General features: G+C 36.0%; 1 protein-coding gene across 5 annotated transcripts in view; it reads right to left on the reverse strand.

The window, feature by feature from the left end:
- Nucleotides 1-1,436: 1,436 nt before the first annotated feature.
- Cpr (Cytochrome P450 reductase) overlaps nt 1,437-19,625 on the reverse strand; it is a 136,072-nt gene continuing 117,883 nt past the window's right edge. For all 5 annotated transcript variants that reach the window (XM_083125700.1, XM_083125703.1, XM_083125701.1 and 2 more), the window contains exons 11-15: nt 18,967-19,127; nt 13,407-13,510; nt 10,382-10,488; nt 7,051-7,172; nt 1,437-5,028 (exon numbers count right to left, since the gene is read on the reverse strand). In XM_083125700.1, the coding sequence (XP_082981826.1) occupies nt 4,884-5,028; nt 7,051-7,172; nt 10,382-10,488; nt 13,407-13,510; nt 18,967-19,127 (639 nt within the window). In that variant the 3' untranslated portion in view covers nt 1,437-4,883. The remainder of the gene's footprint in view (nt 5,029-7,050; nt 7,173-10,381; nt 10,489-13,406; nt 13,511-18,966; nt 19,128-19,625) is intronic.

Genomic DNA, 19,625 nt, shown 5'->3' on the forward strand with positions numbered 1-19,625 from the left:
ATGAGTATGGGGCAGGTCTTGCATCTGGGTTTGTTGCACCTGTGAGCTGGGGGGAGTGGTGTGGATGGGGTGGGAGTGTACCTGACCAAGATGTTTTTGAGGTTGGGGGGGCGACTGAAGACGACCCTGGGTTTATCCCGAAAGATGTCCCTGGTATCAGGATCACTCTGCAGGATGGGGAGGAGGGAGTGGAGGGTATGTCTGATTTTCATGATATGGGGTGGTATTGGGTGATCAGGATTGGAGGGTTGGTTTTAGGTTGTTTGGTGCGGTTGTGGGAGTTGGCTCTGGTGATTTGTTTGTTGATGAGGGTGGAGGGATAGCCACGGTTGGTTAGGGCTTGGTGCAGGCGTAGGTTGTAGTTTTGGTGGGATGAGGGGGATGAGTTGAGGCGCTGGCCTCTGAGGGCAAGGGAGAATGGGATGGCTTTTTTGGTGTGGTAGGGGTGTGAGCTGGAGTAGTGGATATATATATATATATAATTTATTTATTTTTTGATCATATATTGCGACATCAAGTTTCAGATATCATCCATCCCTAGTCTAGTCTTAAGAGTAGTACTTTACTTCAAATGGCAGGATGAAATCAGTTCTGGTGTTGAAGCTATACCTCTCACAATTCCAACTGGTGACTGGGAAACAACGAATCAGTTGAATTCTCTTCGACTAACATCGGGCATTTTCGTGTCACAAGGCACCGAAAGGTGCTGGCAGGATGAAATACATGAGTGTTGGTTACACACCATATTACCAAACATACTGTAAAATTGGGGAGGGAGGAAGAGAGTTGATCAGTGCCATTACTGGATAAAAGTTGTCCAATAGTTCACAAAGCATGGAAAATTAGTACACAAAACACCCAAACACTACAAACAAGCTAATAAAAACAGACGTACTCTCGGCAATGTTATGAGAGGGGGATATTACCCCTATTCAGACTCGAAATACATCTTCAAACACAAGTCGCAAGTCTAGATGTAATAATTTTCAATTAATTGTTAATTGTATAAGAATTTTAAACTCAATTTTAACTAATCAACTTAAAGATATCTTATCTTGCAATAATGTTTTGCCTGTCAGATAGATTGTTCTGCAAAGGCCAAACAAACCAAACGGATTGAGAGAATTCTGTTATATTTTCCTTCCCAGATAAAAAATAAAACCTAAACTGTGAAAAACTTGCCTCGGGGCATTTGTAAATGTATGAATTAATTTGAATTAATAAAAGTTGTCATTTTTCCCCTCTACGAAGGAAAATTCACATAGAATTCACGCATAATTCCCGGAGAAAATAATTCAAGCATAATTCCCAGAATTCAAGGAATTCCCGGTGAGTACCCACCCTGTGCAATCATTTTAGACTAACTCAAAGCCTTCATGCAAACAACACACACATTCAATTAATTACAACTAAGGACAGGAAAACAGAAACCCATATCATCTTAATTTTTACCATTCAGTAAAATAAATAAATATACATTTCACTAACAAGTTCATTTTACACAATCTGTAACAAAATTATTACATATCGTTAAGTAGATTTCAACAACTATGATTATCATTACTTCAATACATTATTTCAAAAGTTATAAAAAATATTGTTTCTGTGTGCACAAGCAAAGTTTACAAATATAATTGGTACAAATTCAACAATTACCTAGAATGTAAAAATAAAATTTTGTAGCATACAGCTGCTTCTGTGCTATTAATGACATGTGACTTTAGGTACAATCTAAGGCAATTATACTGTCTTTACTGTGCCAACCTTCATTACTACATTAATGGAACATTTGCGCATTAATAGCTACGAGTATCTTTCCACATTCAATACAAAGTATCTCTTTTACATCAGAGCAATATAAACCATTCATATTTGCAATGACAAAAACACACCATTTATGCTATTGGGCCAGAAATCATTAACAGACAAAACAGAAGAACAAGTAAAAAAAGAATCAATATTTTATCATAGATATAGTTGCATATTGCAACAGTAAAATAAGCAAAATTTCACATTATTAATGGGGCTCTTCAGGCAAAGCTAATTGTAAATAGCAGCACAATAGTTGTGTTCTATGCTGCTGCTAAATGAAATTACAGGTTAAAGAAAAATACATAGTTCAGCGTACCAGTACTTTCATTCTCCTAGTAATTCGTAATAAGACTTTAACATATCACAACTCCACAAAAAAGCACTAAGGCATTCATATTTACAGAACTTAAAGTGCCACAGACAAAGAAAAATGATGAGGAAAATACAAGGGAAACACAAAGAAAGCATAGTTTAACATTACATTATTGGAGAGGACATTGTTTGCTTCTAAAGTTTCTTTAATATCTACATCCACATTTGAATTACACATACTTGCAAACCAGAAAAGAACTTCAAAAATAGTGTAGAATCAAAATCCTTGTATTGTCAATGTACTATAGCTGGGTACGATCCAAGTTTAGTACTCTTTGTGCATAAACCATGTGCTATATTTAGCCCATCTGAGCTACCCAGAGTTCATAGCTTCAGCAGAATCATTTTTGGAAACTTATGAATAACTACACTATCTAATAAGTTTGCATAACAGTTTTCTATTATCTACTTAGGCGAGAACCTATTCACTTCAGTGGAAATGCAGTTTGAACAGCACAGCATCACACTCAAATATAAAACTTTGGGCAAACAAAAGACAAATTCTATTCGGACAACTATTCTGGTGCCACCACCAGAAAAGCTTGTTAGTGAACACACACATTCTAGAATGACGGACTGAAAATGTGTTAAGTTATAGTGAAGATCAGAATGTAATTTATTTCATATTAAAATTGAATATTACCATACAATAATGACATCACTTTATTGATGAAGCATCAATCCAATATTTCTAAGAACAGCATAAAACTTTTCTCAGTCACTTTTAGCTTGTACAAAAATAAATTCTTGTACACAAGAGTTTTACATCAGTTTCTGAATGTGCAGTTTCATTTATTGTGCCTTCAACAATACCCTCTAAAATTCTGCAAAGGGTGTCCCAATATATAAATATTTGAAAGAATTTACACATAGTATTAAAAAAACTGAAAATACTGGATAAATTGCTACCTAACTAAACTGTTTATCAGGATAAGTGAATTTTATGAAAACAGTAAAAGTTTTATGTGGCCTATTTCTAATAAAACTACATGGCATAAACTTTATTGTAATGATTAAGGATCAACAAACAACACCATCAACATTATCTTTAAAATTCTCAATTAGAAACTTCAACATTTCTTTGCAAAAAGAGATGAACAAGTTTAATTCAATGTTGGTTTTAAAAACTCAATCTGCTGTACAATGGGAAGTGCATGTTAGAAAAAATAATCATTTCTATGAATCTATACTGATTATTACTTTGCAGACTGCAACTTTAATAAAATATTCCACTTATAACTATTACAAAACTATATAACTTTATTCTGTATTCTGGCCCATTAATCATGCTCATTTACTCAATGTAGCAACAGTTGTTTTCGTAGGAGAGTTTGGATAAATTTGTTAAATTCCTTCAATATTCACAGATGTGAAAATTGACAACTATGTGCTGCAAGTGCTGTGATAAAATGCAATATAAGCATTAAATTAAGTTTAAAACACAAGGCACAATCCAAAAGTATAATTGGGGACCATGAAATGTTTTTCTTATCAAGGTAACGTACTCAAACATTCAGAATTAAAATGGCACAGTCTGAACAATTGAATATTTTCACTGAACATACAGTATTGGCCAAACTATTGGACTCATTGTAAAAAAAAAAACAACATTTTCTTGTTTTGAAAGTGTTCTAACTAAATTTATTTGACGATTGTTATAACATTTTATGGGATTAAACTGTTTGTCTGCTTCCATATAATCTTGTTTCCCACAATCATTTCTTTTACTGTGTACCAAGAATAGATGGCAGCAGGATCCTTTGCATATTTGCGAAAATGCCTGGAACAATACGTACATTGTTTACCATGTTATTTATGCTATTTTTTGGTTATAACAAAGGAAATAATATTGATTCTGGTTGTTGCAAGGGTGTTCTTTAGTTGTATCTTCGGAGAAACACGTAATTCCATAAATCACGTGGTTTGAAGTTTAGGAAAAAAAAAAAAGAGTGAAAGGGAATTGTACCCAAACAATGATTAAAATGGGTTAGAAAAGAGCCAAAGGTGGTCATACGAAGCCCTGACAGTTCTTGCAGTGTGTATAACAATGCAATGCGTATCACAAAACACTAAATCTGTCAAATTTCTCTACATAAAGTGAGTTAATCTAAATTTCATTTTTTCAACTAATGAGTCCAATAATATGGCCAATACTGTACAATAGAATAAAACTGGTTCTATCTCCTCCAACCAACAAACACCTTGCATTGATTACACTGAGCACACACAACTGTTGCAATAATCTAGTCATCACAGGAGAAGCCTTAGTGTAAATTGCCAAAATGCACTGATTTTTTCACTGAAAATGTCCTGTGAACTGCACTTATCTAAGTAAATCTAATAAGGTTTTAAAATGCCGTACTGTTGCCTTGTAAAAACTGGTAAATATTTCTACATGTAAAAGAATAGAAGTCTCTGTTACGGAGAAAATTACTTGATATGTCTCTTCTAATATACGTAAGCAGAAAAATAAAAATGTAGGCATCACAATTAATATATAAAACTGGGCACTTGTCGCATCAGAAGACTTCTGATCAAGTATTTCCTCTTCTTATTTTCAAGTTCCCCTAAAACCACAAAGTAATGTACAGCACGTTCAATCTATCAAGGCAGGCACTTGTCATCTGGCCGCAGTTTCTGTCCTCTCTCTGACTTAACCAGTCTCTCTCCTTCGACAGTGTCTCGCGAACGAGCGGCATTCAACTCCAGACGTCTGCCGAATATCTCTTCTGAGCTTCCATCTTCTTCACGTACGCCTGCGCTTCCGACTCCGTCATCTTGCCCTCCTCTTGGGCGATGCTCAAGATTATGTTATGGACGTCCCTTGCCATGTTGCGGGCATCTCTGAAATTTACCAATAAAACAGTAAACCAAGATGGATTCATTTAAATCAGTTTTTTTTCTCATTGCTTTAAATCACTTTAAAGAAATAATTTATAGAATAATGTAAGAGGTTTATTTTTTAATTAGGGGCCGTTTTGCACTCACGTTGGCAACACTGTGTGCTTGGTGTTTTGCGCATGTAGGTTAGTTACCAACATGCCTTGCACGTAAACAAACGCCATTTGGAAGTTGTGAAACGCTTGGTGTGGTTGTGGTGGACAATGAAGTGGTGCAGGTGATCGAAAATCCCACCTGAGATACGATCAGTGATCAGGTTTTTGACCGTGAAAAATGTCAAAGCGACATATTTATCGCCAGTCCCTCTACACCCCCGAAACAAAACAACAATCCAAGGAACGGTGCCACACATCATCCACCACAATAGTGAAGTTCAAGCAAGTGACTTCCACCAAGAAACTCATGCTCACAGTCTTCTGGGACAGGTTCGGGGTGCTTCTGATTGAGTTTCTGCCAAATGGACAAACAGTTAATGCAGCCGTATATTGCAACACTCTCAAGAAACTTTGCTGAGCAATACAGAGCAAACGACGAGGAATGCTGTCTTCAGGTATCATGTTGCTGCACGTGTACGGCCACACAGTCGCTCATTGACTCATTTGGCTGGGAGCGAATGGACCACCCTCCATACAGTCCGGATCTCACCCCTAGCGATTATCACCTATTCCTTCACTTGAAGACTTTCCTTGCTGAGAAGCGATTCAACAGCGCCAATGAAGCAACACAGACTGTGATGGATTGGCTTTCTAACCTGGTGGCAGATTTCTTTGATGAGGGTCTACAAAAGCTCATCTACCGCTACGACAAGTGTCTCAACAACTATGGAAACTACGTTGAGAAGTAGCTGAATGTACATATGAACAGCCACAGAGGTAATGAAATTTCTTTGCATGTTTTAGTTTTATTTCAAAACTGGCCCCAATTAAAAAATAAACTCGTACATAAGTAATTATGCAATGATAATCATTATGCTATATGAAAAGTAAAGGGAAAAATATATACTGATGGGGTGAAGGAAAATGTAATACGTAAACACACTAAAAAGTTCTCTAGATTTAAAATCCAATAATTTTTATAGGCAAAAGCAGCAAAAATTTTGTGTAGGATAATATACAAAATACTAATCATGTTGAACCATAAATAATGTCATCATCATTAAGATGTAAATAAACATGGCACCTGATATTTTGTAAAGTATCATTAAAAAAAAAAAATTGCCAAAATTCAGCTACAAAGATTATAAAAAATACTTTAAGTTACAGATACATCCAGAAGGTTTTATTTTCACTGAAAGAAACGTTACTGAAATTATTATAGTTTCATTAACACACTCAAGAAACTTTTCCAAAGTAGGTTCATATATATACGGTATCAGAAACAGAAAAATATATTTGCCCAGCTCTGGGAGGGGCCAGGCAAGGCATTTTTTGAATACAAACTTATCTAAAAAAAATTGTAGCTGCTATCATAAATTTGAGTTTTTCAAAATGAAACCATAGAGGCTGAAAATGGCACTTTATTGTAAACTTTTTTCAGCCTGGCAGATAAAAACCTGGCCTCATCGAGGGTTCCTGCTGGTGTCCTTTACCGATCCCCACCCCCGGTCCTCCAAGGATCCAAACGTCTTTGGGCCCCTGGAGCCCTTGCTAATTTGGCATCTCGGATATGCCTGCCCCCCCCCCCCCCAAATGGACCTTATTCGTTTACAAGTACAAGCACATACTTCAAAACGACCATGGTAATTTATGGGCAGGAATATGTTAAGAGAGTTCTTCCTGAGGTTGAAATCAGATATGAGAATGATATCTGTCTCAACAAGGGACACTAAGGCAAGCCAAGTTACATGCAATTTTTGGGCAGGCTTGTAATTGGCATATTCACATTAAATTTCGCACAGCCATAGTGTGATCCAGTGCACGAGTTACATTGTTGCAGTTTGAATCTCTATGAAACTATTGTTCTTACCCGCACACATAGAGATGTCCATTATTCTCTCCAACGATCTGCCACACTTCCTTGCCATTCTGCTTCAGCAAGTGAGTGACATAAACCTTCTCTGCTTGGTCCCTTGAAAATGCTAGGTGCATCTGAAAAAAGAAAGTGAATGCAATGAAGGCCAAGTTTCCACCCATTTGCCAAACCAAATTCCCTGACTTTTCCATGTATTTTCAAATGACTTTCCAGGCCACCTTATAATGCTTTAACCTTTAGGAGCCCGATCGTCTCGATCGAGACGCTCTGTCAAGGTAGTAGTTTTTATGTTATAACTTCACTATTTTTGGCTAGAATTTCAATTTTCTTTTTTCATATTGTTGTTAACACATGTATTTAACAGAAATGATTGTTGCACGTTTTTTCTTTTCATGAAAATAGCGGGAAAAAGGATACTTCTGTTTTGAGTCTTTTTTCAAGGGAAAAATTTTGCTGACAAAGGAAGGCCGGCTTTGTTGTTCTAAAGCAATTTGTTTCCCTAACCCCTGGAAACTGGATTGGAACAAAGTTTGTATATCGATACCCGAGGTCAAAAGGAATGTTTTCCGTGCGGGAGCAAGCTGGGGTTGGGAGTTGGGGGAGGGGAAGAGGGGTTGTTGAAACTTCATCGTAATAATGTTTTTAAAAAAAATGATTTTTGGGGGATTCCCCCTTCCCCCACCATATATATATATATACCCCGAATGTGCATAAATTTTATATTGTCTGAATCTGTGATTCATTCCGCATACAACGGTATATCATTCATCTATCTAGGGCAATTAGCCTCTGAGCTACAGTCATTTCAAGGTACCGCTGCATTTTGAAGCTTGAATCAGTGACCATTGCTTTTGGGGTTACAACTCACGTTACATTGGTCATACGATAATAATGCAAATATTTTTGTGTTCTTTACATGTCAGCGATAATTTCCATGTGCATGTCGACACTGTCCTGTACTTTTTTCTTGGGGGAAGGGGGGGGAATCCCCATTTTTTTTAAATTTTGGAATTTTTGAGTTCTCCTCCCCCCACCCCATATACACCAAATTTGCATAAATTTTATATAGTCTGAATCTCTTGGTTCATTCCGCATACAACGGTATATCACTCATCTCTCTAGGGCAATTAGCCTTCGATCTACACTCATTTAATTGAAACTCTGCATTTTGCTCAAAATTGGCTTGGGCATCAAGGGGGTTACATGTGAAAATGGCCTTGGGCTCCAAAAGGTTAACATATTTATAAATGTTAAAGTCTTCAATTTTGCATGCTAATCAAATTAATTAAGTTTATCCAATATTGCTGAATGCCAAAATAAACTGAAAAAAAAAAGAACACCTCAGATAAATGACAGTCGTTATGGGCAAAAACAAGCATATACTTTAAAACTTTATTGCTGTAAATAAATGAGGAAAAATAAAGATGTTGGAGAATGTGTGAAATGTGCTTCTTCATGCTCTAATCCTGGCAAGCATGAAAACCATCAATATCTTGATTTTTCTGGGTCTTTGAATGTCTTTACAAAATTCACCAGCTTTTCCATGATATTTTCACTCATACGCTGACTGCTACAGATCTTCCACAGTTTTCAGGTGCGAGACCCCTGAATTATGTTCTAAAGAGAATAAGTACAGTATGACCAATCAGCATTGGGCATACATGCCCACACACAAATAACCACAGGCCACCCTAAGTACAAGGGCCATTAGGTTGGCATCAGGGAAAGCTTGTGAGAGCTATTTTCCCAGAAATTTATACCCCCCACCCCCAATTAGGATCATGGGTCATGTTTACCAACCAGTTGTCACTCATGGGAGGGGTAGAAATGCTTTATTTATAAAGAACCAACCATTGTTAGGCTAACAGCAGCCATTTTGGAGAACAAAAACCATGTGCTCCAAATCACATGTTTACTAAATCTTTTATTCTTTACTGAAAATCAGAGATAACACTCACCCATAGGTAAAATAATGCCTAATTTATTAAAAAAAACTCATTTGCAATTATCTGGCATAATTAAGCCAGAAAAGCTGAAAAAACACTTTTGTTTATGCTTTTTAAGCAATTGATAACTCTGCCATCTGGTGGGAGAAAGTGGCAATTCTCCCAAAGACAAGGAAAGATCTCAAAGGACTCCAGCTGGCCAATGAGAAGCCGTCAAGGCTGTGACGTCACAGAGGAGACTTTCAGATGGCCTATTGTGTTCTGAGCTTGCTAGTCAAGCTCACTTGTATTACAGACCCACCTGAGAGCAGGTCAGCTTGGAAGTTGCTGGTAAAATCCAGTGTGAGAATGGCCACCTGTGCCAGCAACAAAGGATACATAAAGGGAAAAGGGATCTAAGGTCCTGTTACAGTAAACACAGGCCTAAGTGTGTGTGACAAAGTGGGATATTGTGTCCACAAGTGCATTTAAGGATCCCAGTGAAAATTCAGCAAAATAGCGAGTTTTGTGTCCCTCATCCCATGTGGAAATCCAGACCACATGGTCGGCAGGACTGACGCCATAGAAGCATCCATAGGATATCAGAGAATATCCAAGTTGTCCTTAGCCATCCATCCAAGAAAAGCCAGGAAAACTCATTTATCACCCCCCAAAGCCTTTGTTACACCAAGGAAGCACATAATATTAATTTTTTAGTGTGGTGTACCACAAATTTGTCCATGTGTCGGGATGTGGTGATAAAGAGTGAAATAGCGTGTGTAAGGCCCCAGGTATGATTGATCTAGTGTGAAAATGGCTGATATGTAAGTACAAAATCTTTTGTATACCTTTTTTTGTGTCTTGTACAGTGAAGTGCTCATGTTTGGTGGCAGCTATGCCACAAGCGATGTTCTTTTCAATGAATAAATATGTCGTTTAAAGGTGTCTGACCTTCTATCATTTTAGTGAATCATAAGCCTATTAAGCCCTCCTCTAGTTACCGATTATTAAAGTTAGGCTAAAGTTCGTCTGTTGCTTAACAGATATCTCAGGGGATATCTGTTACTATACGGAACACCACACGTGGAATAGGGTCTGCGTGTGGCCGCGTAAAGCGTGGTTCTCTTTTGTTTTTGCTGTTTTTGATATATTATATAGTTAAAGTTAACCTTTTGTAAAACCAACTTTAAAGCAACGTAATATAATATAGAAGCACCAATCAATAAAAACAATACCCCCTTATAACAGATATACATATACATCTGTCTTCACACTGATATTTGATATCTGCACTAGCCAACTTAGGTTACAGGACTACTGGCAATGCCTTTATGGCACAGGAGATACCAGCATCTTCAATAGAATAAAGTTATTTTGAATGAAACGTCAATCAAACATACCTTAAGTACACCTTTCTCCGCATACTCATTCAACTCCTCTTCGTAGATGAAGTCTTCAGCCTTCTTCCTGCACCCAAAGTAAAGGATGCTTTCTCCAATTGGCTTACCTTCAAAAGAACAGAGAAAAACAATTTAAATCTTGTAAATTCACAGCACTAGGCACTGTTTGCATTACAGTGTAAATACAGTTCTCGTGCTTCAAGGAAAGCAATACGGTAAGTTATTTCCTTTTGTGCAAATTTATTAACCATTATATTAAGCAACAATGTAACAAAGCAGAAAATGTATCAGTTCCTATGCGGTTATTGATAAATGCTTGAACAAATTCTACCAAACAATATTTAACAAATATAAATACATCAAAATTTACCAAAAACATTCACCTTCATTGCATGTCAAAAATAAAGGTCTTATAAAAAATTTGTGTACTATAACATTCTCAAAGATCTTAGACTTGTATTTTGAATATTTCTTATTTTGCAATGCTTTTCTGTCACTTGGCAACATTTAACCCTTCGCCATCCGCATCCTCATAGTAGCACAAATGTCCCACTCGGTGCTGCCCTATCAAAACCAACGTTATTTACATCAATTATCAAAACGATGTTGAATAACAATAGCGCTTACTGGAAATCAGGCGAAATATATATATGAACACAAACATATGTATTCCGGACATTTTATTAGCTAATATAGGAAATAAACTAAAAAAAAATGAGAGAAAGTGTCTCATAGAATTACAAGCTTACACTCTTGAAGCAAATGCACCAAAATATTATTCTAAAAATAATTAAAACTTTGCCATATAATGAAGGAACTAAAAAAATGAAATCGCCATTCACAAAGTTGTCAAAGTATTTTTTCAAAAATTTTCAACATATTTTTCAAATCGAATTGAAATCTTGAAACTTATATGGACTTAGAAAGGAACTATTTGTTCCAAAATTCTCAGTCAAAATCTTACTGACTTGCAGAAAAAAGCAATGACATGTATAAAACACAACTCGAAGAAACATACAAAATATTTTTAAAATGTTCAAATTGCAATATGTTTCACCTGCATTTACAAGATATATTTAACAAAAGTCATACTGACTCAAATAAAAAGTACTAAATGTTGTCACTTTTCAATATCGTTATTTTGACAACTGACATTTCGTAATGGTTTATGCATACAAATAATTTTCATTCTGAACAACGTACAGTCGTCTTATTCTTCTCATTTCAGACAAATTCACGCTGGCAAGCTACGATTTAAGGTAGAAGACGTTCCTGCACACGGTACAGTGCCACCTAAGGGAGACCGGTCACTTCAGAGGCATGTAAGCAACTGAAAGAGCATCAGAAAAAAAGGTGTCGGGGGAATAGTGAAGATAAGTTACCTGGTGCTTTCCCGACCATTATTGCGCTGGTAAGGGAAATAATTCAACATTTTAAAAAAGTGTGCAGGTTACAGAAGGTTAATGAAATTGATAAAGTGACACTCAAGACTAAGATAGGACTCTAACCTGGAACCATTGTGAGATTGTGAGTTCAATGCTCAAGGAACTGAGCGACTGAGGTGACTGACTAGTAGAGACCTGTCTAAGCCTAGACGTAGCAGAAAGCCCAATTAACAGATGCCCCTCAACCAGTTTTAAAAGTTCGCTTCATAGATTTTTCAGGAATGTCAAAATGAAGTTCTTACCGTCAGTTCATGAGGATTATTTCTTGTAGCCAATCAATAGCGAATGTAACATATTAATGACTAGCAAGACACATTTGAACGCTTGTTACTAGGCATTAGAGAATTGCTCTAATTAATGTATTCTAAAACAATGCAACAAGAAAGAACTGTAAAAGCATAGTGGAATCTGTTAGGGGCGCCTATTTACTCTAACAACAAGCAAATACTAGAAAGTGCAAATTTTATAACAATTTTTACAATTCTTAGAATCCTGGCCAATAGAAGGTGGACTCTACCGGTAGGGACCTTCAGTGTGTGTTCCTTTCATTCTTCTAACTGAATAAGGTAACGAACAAGCTACAGCTATAAAGCCCAACATTGGTGCATGGAGTTCCTCATACTATTCTCCTGAAGAGAAGAGGTAATATGAACTAAGCTTCACATTGGACACAGCCACCTCATCAATCCTCATTTCCTGCAAGGCACGGACCCTCCACTTTGCCATGTATGTAATGTTATTTGGTATATTCTTATGGTATGTGCAGATTTTAATATCCTGAGACAAACCTTTTATTCTCCTGACTACTTGTCATAGATGATGACAGTGTTTCAACTGTTTCTAGATTTCCGAGAATGACTGGCATTTTACACTCTACGATAGTATTATTCCGGGCCCGGATTTTGATGACATTTCATCTTTTAACTGGTGCAACGTAGACATTGATAACTAGTACAGAAATCCTGAACACCCTCCTCAGGTTGAAGAAATTTAATTTTTTTGGGTCATTTTTTACCATTTTTATTTTTCAGTCATTTCTTAACATTTTCAGTCATTCCTTGGTCATTTTTTTTAAAAAATTGTGTCATTGCATGCTGAAACATAAGAAGTTCAACAATTTCTGTTTTGTCTGAATGTTATCTGTGTTTAACTACCAGCGCAACAAAGCCTGTCTGAAAATCGCGAAATGCAACATTGTCGAGTTTCTCATTCACAGTCTGTACAACACACCAAGTTGAAGAAGCAATTGTTAAATTGTTTGTCTTGGAATATATGTACTATGATCAATAAGCAGATTGAGTTTTGTACGAATTTTTGGGTCATTTTACAGGATTTTTGTTTGTCATTTTAAAGGTCATTTTTCAGAGATTTTTAGGTCATCAAAATCCGTGCCCTGGGTTTCCTATACAACCTTGAACTTTTAACTTTTCCACTCCTTTTTTAAAAATCTAGGTAAGGGTATTGTGATTGGTGAAAAATAGCAGTATGCGCACACCCACACATAACTTGTTACCTCGTTCATTCATTCATAGATCAGAATTACTGATAGTGAAGTTGATAAAATATCAAACACAATATACCTTCATCCTTTGCAACGCATCTTTCCTGAATGAAACCACGGAATGGAGCTAACCCAGTTCCTGGTCCAATCATAATAATTGGAGTCTGAGGTCTTGTTGGCAGCCTGCGGAGGAAAAAGTTCAAAATCAATCAACTACATTATAAATGATTCTATTGTTAATGAAGGCCTTCTGAATTTTACAGGGTTTATTAATATTACAGGGTGTCTACCAAAATAACAAATCTTTTCAAGACTTTCTCTTGACCTCTTATCCTTTTTGTTAACATTTATTTAATAGTTGGAAATAAAAAAAAATACATATTTTTATTCAATGGAAGAACCCCTACCACAAGGCGGTTAAGATGAGAACAGACGCTGTACTTTAACAAGAGATTTAGACTTGCTTTATGCTTGTAAAAATTAATGCTTTCAGACTTCGTCCTGGATGGATAATGGCCACATTACTTTATACTTTCACAAAACTTCAAGCATATAAGAAACAAAGCGATAAAATCTTAATTACAGATCAATACCATTTTAATTTCCAAATATTCAATTTTATTAAATCCCAGTAAAGGTATATAACAATGCAAATTCACTATACTGTAAAAAATAGTACAAATTCTATACTTGACCACAAGAATAATTTCGTGACATTTTCTTGACTGTTTGACACCCTGTATTATTATTATTATTACTACTAAAGAAAAAACCACTGCCAACTTTTCCAGCAGGTTCTGGTATTTTTAAATGAATTTCCACATAATTTTGTAATACTATTGCATTTTCAAATGAAATCTCACCAGCCACGCAGCAGGTTGGAGGGAACACGTTTTTGACTATTTTTCCAGAATTATTTACTCACAAGTTGATTTCCCTGTCTTTTCTAGGATTTCCTTGTCAGTGGGAAAGCTGTTTTTACTAAATTCACATTGTTATGAATTTGAATCGTTGTTCTTAAAGAAAACTGATGAAAACTCATAAAAAATTGAAAGTATCAGATGGAAATTAGCATACACAAAAAAATCAACAGTGTGTGTAATTCAAGATTTTCACATACAGAGTATCCGAAAAGTCACACAACCCGGTGGTTACGACCGTATAACGGAATAGCGAAACTGAATGAGAAGAAACACTTTCTGCCAAGAGAATGCCCTGTATATTGGGAAAATTGACAAACATATGTAAGAACATGCATGTTTTAATAACAAATAAGCAAAGTGTTGCCAAAGGTGGAATTTTTTTTTTTTTTTTTCTTTCTCAAATCGTGTATATTGATGCACAGAACTCACTGAGGTAAATTATTGCCACATTTCACAATACCAACAAAAAATTTGGATGGCAATCTATTGAATTTGACAGAAAAAGAACTTTGACGAAGTTTCAAAAACATTGCACAAGGGAATAAATGGGCTGTTCCAAAAATCGATGTTTTCACAATATTACGAGGGACACTGGCAATACTGTTGCTGTCACGTGTCACTAACAGGCATGTTCCACCTCAGGCTATCACACTAAGACACTTTTAATAACAAAGAAGAAAGTTGGTTATTCTCGAACATATGCAATAAATTACATACACCTTGCAACCCTGAAATGTGGGTTCGAAGTGTCCACCATTTTCTTGGATACATAAGTTGGTTCGCTTGATCATGTTCTGATACCTTCCCGAGGGTTGCAGCACCGATATTATCAATTTCCTGTGTAATGTTTTGTTTCAGCTCCTCCAATGTTCTGGGTCTCATTTGGTATACTTTCCCCTTTAAGTAACCCCACAGAAAAAAAATCTGCAGATGTTAAATCAGGCGAGCGACTGGGCCATAAATCCTTGGATATTAGACAATCACCAAAAAATTCTCTCAGCATACAAAGAGATTCATTAGATGTATGGCAAGTTGCTCCATCTTGTTGTAGCCAAGCATCACATTCGTCTTCTTCCAGGAGAGCAACTAATTGCATTATGAGATCCTCGTACACAGTGGTATCTACTGTTGTCTCAAAGAATAACGGTCCCACAATACGACGTCGCAATATTCCACACCATACACAGATTTTCGGAGAGTGCAAGGGTAGTTCATGCAACTGATGTGGGTTTTCTGTCGACCAATGCCTGGAATTTTGGCTGTTGACATACCAATCCAATTTAAAACCAGGCTTCGTCGCTAAAATAAACTTTATTCAGTACATCGACACCATTTTGTCGAACGAATGATTGAAACCAATGACAGTAACGCAACCGTGCTTGGACATCCACCGCTTTCAATTCATGAACAACACGAACTCTATACGAGTAAAATTTCAATTTCCGTATAGCCTTGTGAGCAGTTGACTTGCGTTAAGTCCAATTCTGAGGCGAGCTTCCGAACAGACTTTTGTGGCGACATCACCATTCTTTGTTCAACATGCTGCAGAACATCAGCTCCTAACACAGAAGGGCACCCTGAACGTTGCCTATCATGTACTAACACAGTTTGGCGAACCTTTGCACAAGACTAAAAATTGACGACTTATCTGGAGAGGGAGTAGTTGGAAACTTGGTACTAAATGCTTCTCTTACGCCAGAATATGATGATGTTCGAATATATTCAACAATAAACACTCTTTCCTGTGTAGAATATGGCATTTTGAAAACACACACCCGACGTCAGCATAAGCAGACACAATCTGGAATGCCGTTCGCGGCACACAGCAACCACCTAAGGCACAGAAAACATAACAATTGATACATGTTCTTCTGTACCCACATTTCAGGGTTGCAAGGTGAATGTAATTTATTGCATATGTTCGAGAATAACCAACTTTCTCCTATGTCGTTAAAAGTGCCTTAGTGTGATAGCCTGAGGTTGAACACGTCTGTTAGTGACACGTGACAGCAACAGTGTTGCCAGTGTCCCTCGTAATATTGTGAAAACATCGATTTTTGGAACAGCCCATTTATTCCCTTGTGCAATGTTTTTAAAACATCGTCAAAGTTATTTTTCTGTCAAATTCAATAGATTGCCATCCAAATTGTTCGTTGGTATTGTGAAATGTTGCAATAATTTACCTCAGTGAGTTCTGTGCATCAATACACAATTTGCAAACATTTTTTTTCTGCCTTTGGCAACACTTTGCTTATTTGTTATTAAAACATGCATGTTCTTACATATGTTTGTCTCTAAATTTTCCCAATATAGGGCATTCTCTTGGTAGAAAGAGTTTCTTTTCATTCCATTTCGCTATTCCGTTATACGGTCGTAACCACCGGGTTGTGTGGCTTTTCGGACACACTGTAATATGAAATTCTAAGCTTTATGGTGTAAAAAAAAATCATACCTTTCTCTAACATTATTCAATGCTTTATGGTAATTTAAAATTTTCATACTTATATTTTTTTATATATAAAAACATCTAAAAAACATAGAATTGTGAATAAAATTTGAGAAAAATACTGGAAACACAAATTTTAACTCAATTTGTAGGGGCATGCATATTTCGTTTTTGACGAAAAAACGAAATTTGAAAAAACACATGGTAATGTTAATTTTTCATGTTTTTGAAAGGTGTGAGGTGCATTTTGTGACCATATTTTGTCACGAAATAATGCGAAATGAACTGCAAAAAGCGAAATTAACTCTTAAACACGAAATTCAGGGTTTATTCACCGATGCGACACCTTCCGAGGTCTGAATTATCCTGAGAGTTATGCAATTCCCGGAAAATTGATTAATTCTGCTGTTAATATTGGAGAAGCAAAAATGGACTGCTTTACACAGAAATAAACTTAATACTCTGATAACTACATAAATGTGCTATTAGAAGTGAAATGTTAATTCTGTGGAATAAGTGTAGTTTTTAAATCAAATTTAGGATTATTTTCACAATTTTAAAACCAATATATACCACTTTTCATCCATTTTTTCACCGCTATAACACCGATATTTTATTTTATTTACCGCTTTTGAACCCGAAATTGACTCAGTTTTTGTACCGAAATTTTGCCTTTTTATTTACCAAAAATATGTGCCTCTATCAATTTGACATCTAACACTACATACTGGTCAGAACAAGTTTTTCTTATGTGCGTAAAATCAGGTTCATAAAATTAAACACAGAATACAAAAAGTTAAGGCTCGACTGGACCTTTGGCAGCCGTAAGGGCAATTTTTTTTAAATCTTCCTCTGGATTCGAAAAACCGCTGTCACATTCCAAAATATAAAAAATTGCATCAGCTTAGAATTCCTTCTAGAGTATTCACGTGAATCTTCGTGTGGTTTACTTTCTCTGCTGTCTAGATATTATCAATAGTTTTGCGATTACATAAGTCTATTAAACTATTGATAATATCTAGAAAACAGGGAAAGAAAACTACATGAAAATTTGAAAAAAATCACCCTCACAGCTGCCAAAGATCCAGTTGAGCCTTCAAAACCCAAAGTTTTGCTAGGGCACTTTTTGTGTGCAGTGCTCGATTTTACAGATTGGATTTATACTGGCAAGGAAAACAACAATATTATTATTATCATTTAAATTATTAACAACAAGAGATTCAAAACCAAGTAGTTTACCTTCTACCATATTATAAAAGAACCAATGGTACTTTAATATTTCCAAAAAATTATGGATAATTAATTACTGTAAACTGGTTTGTTACATAAAAATATTATTTATTGGCTTAATAATATCGCATAACGATGTTGCCTTGTAATCAACAGGTCTCAGTTTGGATGATCCCTGGTGGAGACAAAATGCACCATGGTTCAGGTTCCACTTTAAACTGTAGGTCCAGTCCCAATCTGCCTATCTAAGGATAAAGTGGACTTAACCCATCCGCTTACCATTTAAATGCCAATTTTTTTGCCATGAAATACCATTTAAATTTGGCTATCTCCCGTGAAGGTTGCACAGCAAGACAAGATGTCAAATATTGTTTAAACTATCCAAGCAATTTACGTGAAAATTTTATATATTGAAGTGGAAGTATAGTAATAAGTATGCACATATGCAGTTTACTTGAAAGATAATTAGAAACTCACCTAATAAATTTGATCACACACATCGTTGCATTCCATTTCCATTCCTCAACCTTTTATATTTTTCCTGCCACAGCCACCTCTTCCTCACTTTCACTACATTCTTCAATTTCACTAACATAAAATGAACCCCCGTGTTCATCTCCCCTTCCAAAATCCACATTTTCCTTTTCATCGCTATCGAAAAGCAACTTATCAATCGCAGAATCATCTACAACATTCTTATGCAACATGTTTGCAAGACGTAACAAATGAAGGTTTGTTTACATGAGAAATTACTGAACAAAACATGCTTCAATGGTATGAAAAACTTAGCAGCACAAACATACACGTCATAGATTTGAAAGATCATACAACCTCTGCCATCTACTGAGTGAAAAAGGAACTACATGATGAAAATCGGGAACCCGTCGATTCGACGACTAGGTATGGGAAGTGAACGTCCAGTCAGGCCGTCGATTTGACGACTAGGTAAGCGGATGGGTTAAAAGCAATGTTTATAACTACATGAATAAACTAAAATGTAAAATTTTGTTATTTAAATAATGAATAACTGATAAACATACCTGAATTGGGACTTCCTGACATAAATCGGTACAACTGGCTTGATTCCATTGTCAGGCTGTTTCAAGGATAGCCAGCTAGTTGCAACACCCTTGTTCGTACGTCCTGTGGGTGTATCGTATTTAACTAGCACTGCTGTGATGTGAATAGTGTTAGGATGCAACTGTAAAAGAAAACTCACCATAAGAAGAAATACTGAAAAGTTGTGTGAAAATTGTGGCTCAACAGGGATAACACTCAATTTGTCAAACAAAATTATTTCATGAGTTTCCAGGATTTCTACATATTTCAAATAACTTTGAAGGCCATTTTATAACCTTCAAATAACTTTGAAGGCCTTTCCTTAATAATATTCTTAAATCTTCAACTTAGCATGCTAATCAAATAAACAATGCCAAGAAAATATGAAAAAAACATTTATTCGAAATATGAACAAAAAGTAACTGGTTGGGAGAGAAAGTGAAACTTATATCCAGTTTCTAATTCTGGCTAGCAAATAATAATAATAATAATAATAAAAAAACATTAATTCCCGGACTTTGCCAGGATTTTGAATGTTTTACGGTACCCCAGTTAGTCTGAAAACATGCAGTTTCAGACTGTACTACACAGAAGAGTGTGCACCTCATTAGTGCAATCATTAATCATTTCTGATGGTACA

This window comes from Lepisma saccharinum, chromosome 7, assembly GCF_977018435.1.
Source record: "Lepisma saccharinum chromosome 7, izLepSacc3.1, whole genome shotgun sequence".
Lineage (NCBI taxonomy): Eukaryota > Metazoa > Arthropoda > Insecta > Zygentoma > Lepismatidae > Lepisma > Lepisma saccharinum.